Consider the following 11,349-nt stretch of genomic DNA (forward strand, 5'->3'; position numbering starts at 1 on the left):
AGCAAGTAACAAGAAACGAGAAGGGGACGGAATGGAAGGAAGCAAGGGTCCTAGCCCCAACACCCCGGTGCTGTCTCCTTGCTTATGCATGGAAATGCACAAGTCCAGTGGTGGTGTTTGGAAAAGTGGGACAAGGGTGCAGCATAAACCTTGCATAATCTCGCTCGGTGCCACGTCAAAGCTGGCGCGCTACTGTATGTGGCGTGGCTACCTCTCGAGGCGATCCGTTCTTCTAGCCCGTCGATAGAACTGGGCTTTTCCCAGTACCTGTGAAGTATCCCAGGCTCGAGTTGGCTTTCCACCTTCAATCCAATCCCTGCACCGAATACATCATCGAGTCCCCGAGGAGCTCAAGCAAGGCCGGCCAGCGATAGCAATGACGAGCCCTGAGTCCGCTTGGCCCAAGGCAAATGGAGCTGGCCAAGCTATCAGTTGGACAGCAATAAGCAGTTGCTTGGCGTTAGAGGGCTTTGTACCGCCTGTTCCGACGTTTTGCTTTTACCCAGCGCCCGGGTCGGATGCCCATGTTCATTAGGGCCCAGCACTCAGCTCCCATCCCCAGGCACTAACTCAGGAACACGGCAGGATTCGGCGCCATCCCCTTCCGTCCGGTCCCTGCCTGGTGCGCGCTGGGCTTGGCCGCACAGCAACAGGCGGGAGAGGTACCTGATCGGCACAAAAAGGCCATGAGACGGAATCACTGGGCGGGACGATGGCCCAAGAGTCGATCAAGTTCGACAATCGGGGGCGGAGCTGGCGATTTCAATTGGACTTCATCTCTTCTTCCACAAGTGTGCTTCGGCTGATTGCTTCTCGTCTCTCGTAGATGCCTGGGACAGTCCGCACTTTCCCCCGAGGGCCGTGTCTCTTGTCTGTATGGAAGATGTCTTGGCGGGTGACTCGATTGCAATGCACTGTGTGAGCAGAATGCCACCCACGATGGTGCTCAACGGACATGGCTGACGCCGCCCGCCCATGATGAAACGACACCAGAGCCTGCCGCAAAAGAAAGAGGAGGGAAAAGGGGGCGTGCTCAGACGCCAACCGCACGCTTCTAGCTTCAATCTCCATTGAGACCTTTGCCGATTCGACGCCCCCAACTTGTTCACGGCGCGCTCTGAGACTTGGATGAATCCTCCGTCATCACTCGGCCGGTCCGACGTGACTCGTACGTGACCCACGCCACACAAACTGCACTGGAATGTTGCTTCAATTTTTAATCGAGCCGTCCGAGGCCACTCTGATGACACTGGTCCACAATGAACCCTCTGTCGTGTTGCAGCACTCTCGCAAGAGAAGAGCAAAATCCTGGTGGAGGCGAGCCAGCCGGGGAACCATGGGTACCAACCGAACTGGTGGACGCAACTGCCCGAGATCAGATGGACTGGATCGATCCTGTTGACGGCCCTTGGAGCCCCGTTTGCCGACCGCACACCACGGAAGAAACACTGGGGGGCGCATGCAAGTTCCCGCAGTCAGTAGCATCACTGGGACGAGTCAGCGTGCTGGGAGATGGGAGCCTTGTCCACCTAGGTATCTTACCTTGGGGGCCAGATCCAGGGTGCATCAGGGGGTTTCCTTCGTGCCAGTGTGGCAACGCAACCATCGCAACCTGTCCCCTTCCTTTCCCTGTGTCTTCCAATGCCAAGCAGCCTCTTTTGCCTCCCGCCTCTACTAGCTGCTACATATACTATTCCTCGTGTTCCGAAGCGATGAGCCCGGTCGGACGCCTCCATCCTACAGCACTCGAGACGAATCTCGACACCATTGCTAATGGACGCGCGATACCCCTAATGTCCATCACGCCCGAGACGGCCCCAGAGGCACCGCGCTATCGCGCACCGGATCGTCCCCGACTTGTCCTGCTGGAATGACAACCATGGGTCTGTGGGACTCACTTGTTCAGACTATGCTGACCAAGGTTGGCGCACAGGGGCAAATGGGCACCGGCTGCGGGCTCGAGCCGCCCTCCCGTTCTTCTTCACCCCACCTGGCGCACCGCTGATCTCAAACACGCTCTTGTTGCTCACCCCAGCTCCCCAATGGGAAAGGGAGCTTCCGCAGCTTGCCAGACGTTTCATGGAAACCAGGCTCAATGGCCTCTGCTCCGTAACCCCTCGTTGACACCGTCCACGGCCCCGCCAACAGGGACCCTCTGTCAGAAAGTCTCGACGCATCCATGTCGGAAAGCATGAATTGCGATATTACTAGCGCGGCTGGAGCAAATAGCTGTCGAACAATAGCGTGAGGCCAAGTCCCACCAAAGTCACGACCCAATCGTAAGGTTCTAGAATTCAGGGTCCTTTCGACGGTCATCGCCGTCTGATCCCGCGGCATGGCTGAATATCAGCTGGGGCCTTCATTCGCAACCCACGTCGTGGTGTAGGAAATGGCACCTCAGTTCTTCCGCAGGCTGATCCGGGGCAGCTGGATAGTGGGAACAAGCGTGAGCAAGGTTTTACAGCCCTCTAGCTCATGGACGCAGGCTGGGAGGTCGCGAGAGCTGCGTCTTGGCGTGGACGTTGCTGCCTCCTCACGTGCGACCTGCAAGGAGTTCTCCGAACTCGGGCCTTGATGATCTTCGTCATGTGATGTTGTCTTGTCCGTGTCGGTCGAACTGTGAGAATCGCCATTCGTTCACTTGGTTTGTCTCGGTGAATTGGGCGGGCAGTGTCCAGCTTTGGTGTGTCGAGCGAACGAGGTGTCTATCGAAGTGTGTGCATCACTGCCTTATGTCGCACTGGCAATCCGACCAACCAACCTTCGTTACGAGGTATCCCTGTGCGCTGATGTCCCGTTCCGCAAAGTGTCTGCTGTTTGATACCTCTCGATTATAATAATGTAAAGGCGTGACTATGTTTCGGGACTCGCAAGAGCACGTCTTTACAGGCACGAAAGTCTTGCTCAATGGTTTTCACATCATGACGCAGGAGTCAGTGTTATGCAGAGACCGCCCATAACATCTTGTTGGGTGGCAGATCTACCGATTACATAGAGAGCTCAGGTTCGATCACTTAGCGGCTCCGGCGGCCCGGTCGAGCGCGATCAATATTGCCATGTTACTGTTGGTGATACTTCCACTATACTGTTCGGATGCACATGTCAGCTTCGTGACTGTGTGAAACCGAAGCGAGGCCGAATGGGTGAAACGACAGGCGTGCTCTTAGCACACATTCCACACTTCAACAGAGTGGACTACGGCACTTGCAGCGGTGAGTGAATGCAATGTCACCGGTGAGTTTTAGTGGTTTGGATCCTGACACATCATATTGTGACTTCCGGTGCCGTTTTAGCACCATGCTCGCATGTCTACGTTGCTCTCGGTGAGCCATCTCAAGTCAAATGTCATGTTTTTGCCCTCGAAGAACTTCAATACTTGGCCAACATGTGTTACCAACGCTGGATCTATCTGTCTTGAGCGACAGCAGGTGATTTATATTGTGGCAAAGTGTAAGTTCATTAGGGGTATGTCCTCAGCGCTGACAACATCGATTGAATCATTATATATCCTATACGTCGGTCGAACATGTGATTCAAAAGACCGCGAAGACTATAATCTATTTCAAATGTCGATCTCTCAGCGTGGCTTTCCATGAAACCTCGTAACAATCCCTGATGCCCACAGATGTTGGTGAGAGATCAAGGGAACAGCGAAGCTATACGCTACCGTATCAACCGATAGTAATCGGTCTTTGAAATATGATTTTGTGTTGCTTTTCGTACCTTTCCTACCTTGCCCTGAGTTTTTTGCGCATGGGTTATTCGTGGAGAATATTTCTTTCTGAAATTCTTTCTGAACAATGTGAACGATCCAAGACTCTGTATATCATTTATAAGACGCAGGCCAATGAGTAACTAGGCGGACAGGCGGGAAGGTACGTTTCTATGCATGTGTTCCTGCCCTGGGTGCCCAGTACATTCATTGCCTTCATCAGAATCAGGTGAGGCAGTTCCTTCCTCCTGCGGTCTTCTTACCCAGCATTGACTGCTGTTATTCGAACCCATGATTCACCCGCCTGTCAATGCAACGACCCGGTGCCTACATTATCCGATCCCACACGAATGCTTAACGGACACCGCACACCTTCAATTTGTTGTTTCCAAAGACCATCGGATCTCATTCTGGTCTCGCGCATCACCGATAACCTCGGACTACCGAGTCCTGGCCAAAACATCTCGCAGGCCTGCTACTTCTTTCCCAGACCAAGGCACTGGCCTCCCTGGACGACGTGGGCAAGATGTCAAACGCCAACAACTCTCCGAGTGGCCGGTACGCATCTCATCGTTGCGATCAAGGAACACTTCTCGACATGTTCTGATGAGTTCATAGGTTCCCGGGAAACGGAAGCAATCTTGACCAGATGCAGAGGTCCGGTCCCAGGTCGTGAGTATTCCTTAGACGGAGATTGTGTGCGTACATCTGCTAACCAACAACTTGTATTGCAGGTTTCGCTGTGATGTCGGCGGAGAATGGAAACCTCTCGATGGCTTTTCGAAGAGATTCCAGAAAATGTCTGTAAAGCCTAGATTCGATCCCGCCAGGAGCGGCATGATCTGCCGTGTCCATAGCGGGGAGCCTGCTCTCGAAGCCAAATGCAGTGGACCATGCGGCCGAGTTCTCCCATTGAATTCGTTTTCCAAATCTAGTCGCTCCAAGGGGGTTCACGTAAGTCTAGTCTCGTTCTCGATGTCCATGAATCTCTCCAGCTTACATGGGATATTTTTGCATAGCTCTGTATCCAGTGCCAAAGCTGGATTAGCACCCAAGATGCTGAGAACGGCAGAACCCCCATTGCTGCCCCATCTCATGAACGAGATTTCGACGAACAAATCAAGGGCATTCACTTGCCTCTGGTCCCAGATCTCCATGCCAAGTATCTAGGCCTTGACGAAGACGACGATTACGTTGAAGAGGTAAGCGAGCATGCGCTTTGGACCGTACTCATAATCTAACAATCGCCTCAGCTCACCGGTCCTATAAGTGGCATGGCAGCCAATTCTTTCCGTTACGGACTATCGGAAGTGTCCTCATGCCTGGAAGACACGGCATCTGCCGCGGCAACCACTGCCAACATGTCGTCGCTCGAGTGTACGGACCGGCTAGCACCCCCCCACCTGTCGAGCGGTCGAGTATACGGTGGCTCTCCCAGTGATGGTAAAGGAATCTCTGCAGCAACAAGTGACTGGGTGCCTCCGCATCTGCGAGGTGCCCGGCCACTTTCGCCAAAGTTGGAAGATGCTCCTGCCTCGCCTGGCGCAGTTCATGACGTCTCAAACACCCGTGACCAGTGGGCTCAAGGTGTGAAGGCCAGAGATCAAGTTAGCAGTCTCATTGCCTTCTCGGAAATGGGGCTGTCTAGACGTCGAAATCTGACCGCACGTCAGGAGAATTGTCCCTCGGACCAGTCAACAGCCTACTCTTCCAACGAGTATTACAAGTCCAAGAGAGACCCGAAGAACACCCAGTCCCCGGCTCAGCTCGGCCGTATGCTTCGCTCTGAAACTTCCATGGGACCTTACCAACATAGAACCTCTTCGCCAAGGACTTTCGGGCAGATATCCCGCCGAGAGAAATGGGGAAAGGCAAGTGAGAGTAGACTGAAGGCTTCGGACCTACAGAGTATTTCGACAGCGACAACATTCAGGCAGGAGCAGGCGAACCAGCCGATGTACAATGCCTGGGACCATACCGGAGCTCGCCACACGCGGCCCAGACCCCCTCCTTCCACAATTGATGGAACGGACTCGGTTTTCGAGGCCGTCGCAGCTCAAGAGTGCCCAACCCCGTTCGTGGGTGGGTTTGCGAGGGGATTTGTGAGTTTGTCACCATGGCCTTTTCCTCCTTGTGCTAACCAGATGTAGGCTGCGCAAAGAGACTTGAAGGGTCAAGATGATTCTGATGACGATCTTCAGAATGCCTTGCGCACAATGAAACTTTCAGAGCAGAAGATCGTCTACAATTTTGACTGCGAGCACTCGGACGATGAAGATGCCATGTGATTTGGGATTCGAGAGCTGAAGGGAGCACGGCACATTATATGAGGCTCAGACGGTGGCGAGTAAAGATATGGCAGTTCAATGCCGAAAATCGCCAGGCATGAGTGATTCTGACTGCGAAGCCCTACAGCCTCGAGTAATTTGCTAGCTATGAAGAACGAAGACTGATCGTACCTGGAGTGGAAGGGGAAATTGACACGGGCGGTTATTGAAGGCAAAGCAAAACATCTTCGATTGCACACGACAGCAGCATTGGCAATGTGAAACAAATGACTTGAATTGCAAAAACGCCCCACTCCATGAACGAACATCGTCGTGACGATGCTCGAGAACCCCGTACAGCAACTTCCGACGGCGCGTTGTCCTCTCCCACCTATCCTGTTCTTTTCTGTTGCCAATGACATCGCCGTGGCAGCCATCAGCGATCGGCCTTTCAGCTCCGGTCGTCCGGAGCGTTTCCATGCTCAACATTGGAGTATTGGCAGCCAATCAGGCCACCTTCAAATCTCCTCCTTTAACCCTCGAGCCGCGAGGTTCTGTTCAGTGTAAAAGTAGTCGTACGCGCTCCCCCTTCCCCCCGCCCGTAATAATCGGCAGTGTTGCTGCTTCTCTCCTCCCCCGTTCGCCCCCCATGCCCCTGAGCCCCCCCCCTGTTGTGTTGCACTATTTATGGTATAAAAGTGACATGACGTTTTCATGATGTAATATAACCCCGGTGAAGGGATGTTAGCTGTCGCCCTCGTTCCCCCGCGCGCGCCGCCGCCGCCGGCCCCAAACCAGCCCCATGTAACCGTATGCGAGGGTTCTATCATGACCCTGAGATAAAGAAGGAGACGCAATTAATTTTCTTTGGCACCCGGATTTTTTTTTTTAAAAAGGGAACAAGCCCCGGATTCACCGCGCCAGACCGAAACGAGCAAGGCATTATTGGTACAGCGTACGGGATGATCGCTGCCGTCATGTCTCCGCTCCCTTTCTTTGCCAATCTAGGCGAGAGTGACCCTAGGGGGAAGGGGTAGGGGAGCTTTACAGCTCCGAGGCGTCGCTTCTGAAGTATCCAAAGTCGCCGCTGCTGGTGGAGGCGTCGCTGTGGCGGTTGAGCAGGTCCTGGGCGTCGCCGACCTGGCGGCGCTCGGTGATCTCAAGGTCCTTGAGCCTCTTGTGGATGCGGTACCGGGCGAGCAGCGGCAGCGTCAATCCTCGGGAGGCGGCGGAGGGGCGGCCATCCCTCATGACTGCTGATTGCTATTGGAGGGGCTCCGAGGAGGAAGAGAGGCGGTTCAGGTGGAGGTAGACGTCTGTGCCGTATCTGTGGGAGAGTCAGCTCACAGGCCTGATGCAGAAAGGACGATAGAGGAACTGTCGGACGGAGAGGAGAGAAAGAAGAAGAGGAAAAAAAAGAAAACGTACCCCTCCATGCTGATCAGCTTAAGGTCACCACCAAAGTAGCGAGCGTAGAGACGCGATATGGGCAGGCCGTAGCCGAAACCGGCCATGGGGGCCTTGAAGTCGTTTTTATCAAAGTCCGGGTCAAGGTTGGGCGTGCTGTCAACCGTGGTGTACATGTAGGTCCAGACGAGGGGGATGGCGCTGCGAGGGATGCCGCCGCCTTCGTCGGTGATCTTGATGGTGATGTCCTCCTTGCCCTCGGCGACAATGACCTTTGTCACCGGGAATTCCTGCTTGTCCTGGCCGTGTGTCTCGACAACGGCACGCAGCGAGTTCTTGAGGGTCTCGAAGAGCATGTGTGAAAGATGTCCGGGGACATACATAAAGTTGATGTTGGGGTTGCAAACGAGCTGAATCTTAGGGGCTTCGAAGAGGCCATAGTGATCCTCACAGACGAACCGGGCGTTCTCGATGGCTTCCTGCGCGAGATCCTGGATGTTGCATTTCGTGCAGATGATGCCGACGTAGGTGGGGTCGCGATAGTGGCTCTGGTCTGTCAGAGCAATATGCTGGCCGATGAGCATGCGGATACCAATTCGGGACATGTAGAAGCGATCTAGGAAAGACTGAATGTTGTGGTCGATTTGCATGCGCTGTCGCTTGCGCTTGTACTCGAGAATACCCTGGGCCATGGTCGTCACGACACCATCGTGACGCCTCTTGATGTTGTGCAGCGTCTTGGCGAACCTTTCGTTGTACAGGCGAAGCTCGGCGGGCCAGTTGCCCGAGTCGTCGACCATGGCAAAGTATCTCCTCGCGGCGGCGGACGCCTTCTTCCCGTTGCCATTCCCGTTGCCGTTGCCGTTGGAGTGTGAAATGGAGCTGTACTGGCCGTCTTCAATGCTGGGGTTTCTCGTTGTCTCGGAGAGCATGGCGGATGTCCTGCCAAACTTTTTGCCGGGCTTCATGAGCCGTTCTCGCACTTCTTTGCCGAGATCGGGTCGCGCGAGAGTTGTGAGCTCCTGAAGGAAGGGAGGAGGCAAGTTAGTTCCTGGTTTCTTCAGACATCTTCGGATCGGGCCAGCGCAGCATACCTCGAACGACTGCGCGTACCAGTCATGACCTTTCGGACGGATGGCATCTCGTTGAGGCCATCGGGAAGCTCGTCGAGTTCTTGCACACGATGGGCGAGGCGAATGGGAAGTTCCTCCGCTAGGAACTGCGAGGCGCGGAAGAGGGTACCTGCATGCGACGGAACAGCGATCAGCCATGGGCGACGGCTGAGAGGTGTTGTGGGTGGGGGAGGGGAGAGCTGCGACGCGCATGAGGCTCGGGGCAGACGCACCGGTAGAGGGCTTCTCGCCAAATTGAACCATCTGGCGCAAGCTGACGCCGGTAGCAGGAAAGCTGGCATAGTGCTTGATGGTGTTCATCAACCCCTCGGTCTTCTTCCACGACATGATGGGCGGTTCAGGGCTGGCCCAGCGAAATGCGAGAGTGGCGCGTGCTCATGAACTTTTCGGGTTTTGGCGGCGGCGGCGGCGGCGGCAGTGGTTGCGGCCCGCCAGGTGGGACGACGCGATCAATTGACGGCTCGAGTGGTGTCTGTGACGAATCTGACACAAGGCCTTGGTCGTCTGGAAAACGGCGGTGGTAATGTGGTGCGGTGCGAGGTGGTACGAGGCTTGGATGCTTGGTCGGGCTGACCCCGCGGTTCGGTCAAGAGGACGGGCGCCTTTACCGAGGCTTTATGACGCAGGACATGGAACGAGGCTCCGAGGCGCGTCACAGGCGGGCGGGCGGGCGAGGGCAAGACAAATGATGGAGAGAGTGGGGGATAAGAGATCAGCAACAGGACATCAAAACCAATTGGGAAAACCGGACACGAGTCGCACAATGTGAAGGAGAGAAGCAATGTTGATGATGGAGGAGCAGGTTGAAGTGCAGGAAAGACGGTCTGGAGGTCTGGAGGTCTGGAGGTCTGGTCCGGCTGGATGGTGACTATGACTGGGTTTAGGGTGGACTTTGTCTGGTGACCACCACAGCTGCAGGGCCTTGGGCTTTTGGCCTTGGGGGGGGATCTTGGGTGCGCCTGGCCCCATGTCATGCCCGAGAGAGTGGGGTTTTGCCCGGATGGAGAGGATAGGGGAGTGCCGAGCTTGGGGGTGCTGGTGGTGCTGGAGCGGGCTAGCTGCTGGCTGTTTGGCTGCGCTACCATTTCCTGCGCTGTGAGGTCAGGTCGGTCCACTATACTGGACCGAAGCCCCCTGCACATGCACCTTCCCAAGGTAGGTACCTACCTTACCTTACCTTAGGTAAGGTAGGTAGGTTGCAGAATAGACGTTGACGTGTGACGGCATGCGACCTTCGTTGTCGAGCGCATGCGGCGGTCAAACAAAAGGGAACAAGTACCCAGCCTCACTCCATGGGCCAGCCGGCGAGCCATTCTCCTTTGCCTGTCTACCTTGTCTCTATGGCTTATCGAGGCACCATACCCATTGAAGGGACATACGCGACGACCCTTCTGGTCAGTTCTCCTGCGCATGCCTGTTTGCAGGATGCAGATACAGATGGCACGCTCGCGCAAGTTTCGCCCGAGGGAGGGTACATCGACGTGAAGTTGGACCTTGGCCTCTGCCCTTGGGAACGAGCAACGCGCATCAGATACGGAACAACTCGGAGCACCACCAGGATGGTACTCTGGATGGAATCCTAATGCAGGCTGATGCCATCAGTTCGGAAAAGCCGAGGATCAGACAGCTAGTAGTAGCCAGCAGCCAGCCAAAAGGCGAGCAGGAGATGCAGAAAAAGGTACTTGAGCTCAGGCCGGACTGGGGAAGCACTGGAGAAGCACTAGCCACAGAGAGAGGGGCACCTGGGACCTGTCCATAATAACCAATGGGAAGCTCTCCATTGGCCGTGCATCACATGCAACTCTGCCACGACACAAGGCTCAAGAGTCACAGATACAATAGCAAGCAGTAGTAGCAGCAGAAGCACGCGCCACACTTTGCGCCCCAGCCTTCTGTTTCCTCTCCTTCCAGCCTCCCTCTCTCTCTCTCTCTGAGAATGTCACCCACCGCTCTTGTGAGGAAAAAAGCCTAGAACAACGACAACGACGGACGGGTATTTTCAAGCGACGGAAACCCTTCACATCACTCCACCGGGACATTTCGGATCCTACAAAGCAAAGAGCTGTTCCATACCCATCCAACACCCACTTCCCTCGGCTCCGCGTCCTGAAGCCGACGCCAACGCCAACGCCAACGTCTTAACCCCCCCAGATCCCATACCCAGCAAAAAGCGGGAACCACCAAGCAAATCCGAACGGTGCCGGGCGCCCTAGCACCTCCACGGCCGATGCGCCGTCCCATCCATCACCCCCTTCTCGGGCACACTCGGACATGTTGTCGGATACTACCATCTCCAACACGGGACTCGGGCTGGGCCTACGCTACCTCGACCTCAAAGAGGTTGATGACCACGACGACGTTCCGCTTGGTGTTCACGTCGTCGACGATGAGAATGATGAAGAGACGACGCTGGGCAACCCCCCTCGAAGAAAGGATGCCTCCACACCGCCACCTCACATCTCATCGCCTTCCATCCCTTCGCCCATGAGCCTGGGTCATCTCGGCATTGTGCCACTGACGCCACTGGGGAAACAGCTCGCCGCCTCGCTGGGCAGGACCCCAGAGACGCCACTGAGAGGTTCTGACAGGGATGCATCGAGTGATCACGGCAGCGGCCCACGTGGTCTTGCCGACGAGGAGCTCACTCAGGGATCCAAGGTGCAGCTCATCCAGCGCCTCACCGCACTCACCCAGAAGCTCGCCCAGGGCAGTGATGTTCCTGACCAGATCACCCTCGACCTCCTGCTTCGACGCGTGGACGAGATTGATCGTGTCGTGATGGCATCCTCCCAGCGCGCCCTTCCGACCGCATCTCATAGGCCGGCCCACT

General features: G+C 55.6%; 2 protein-coding genes across 2 annotated transcripts; one reads left to right on the plus strand and one right to left on the minus strand.

Annotated features, from left to right (window-relative positions):
- Positions 1-4,238: 4,238 nt before the first annotated feature.
- VDBG_05286 (predicted protein) lies at positions 4,239-6,000 on the plus strand (the record flags this gene model as incomplete). The annotated part of the gene is made up of 6 exons (XM_003004127.1): positions 4,239-4,270; positions 4,331-4,384; positions 4,447-4,666; positions 4,732-4,914; positions 4,966-5,814; positions 5,914-6,000. 6 exons carry the CDS (start codon positions 4,239-4,241, stop codon positions 5,998-6,000), a joined length of 1,425 nt encoding a protein of 474 aa, XP_003004173.1.
- A 1,023-nt stretch (positions 6,001-7,023) lies between these two features.
- Positions 7,024-8,846, minus strand: VDBG_05287 (kinase; the record flags this gene model as incomplete). Its single annotated transcript, XM_003004128.1, has 4 exons — positions 7,024-7,153; positions 7,408-8,437; positions 8,500-8,628; positions 8,732-8,846. The coding sequence occupies 4 exons, from the start codon at positions 8,844-8,846 to the stop codon at positions 7,024-7,026; spliced, it is 1,404 nt and encodes a 467-aa protein (XP_003004174.1).
- Positions 8,847-11,349: the final 2,503 nt, after the last annotated feature.

This window comes from Verticillium alfalfae, genomic scaffold, assembly GCF_000150825.1.
Source record: "Verticillium alfalfae VaMs.102 supercont1.6 genomic scaffold, whole genome shotgun sequence".
Classification (NCBI taxonomy): Eukaryota; Fungi; Ascomycota; class Sordariomycetes; order Glomerellales; family Plectosphaerellaceae; genus Verticillium; species Verticillium alfalfae.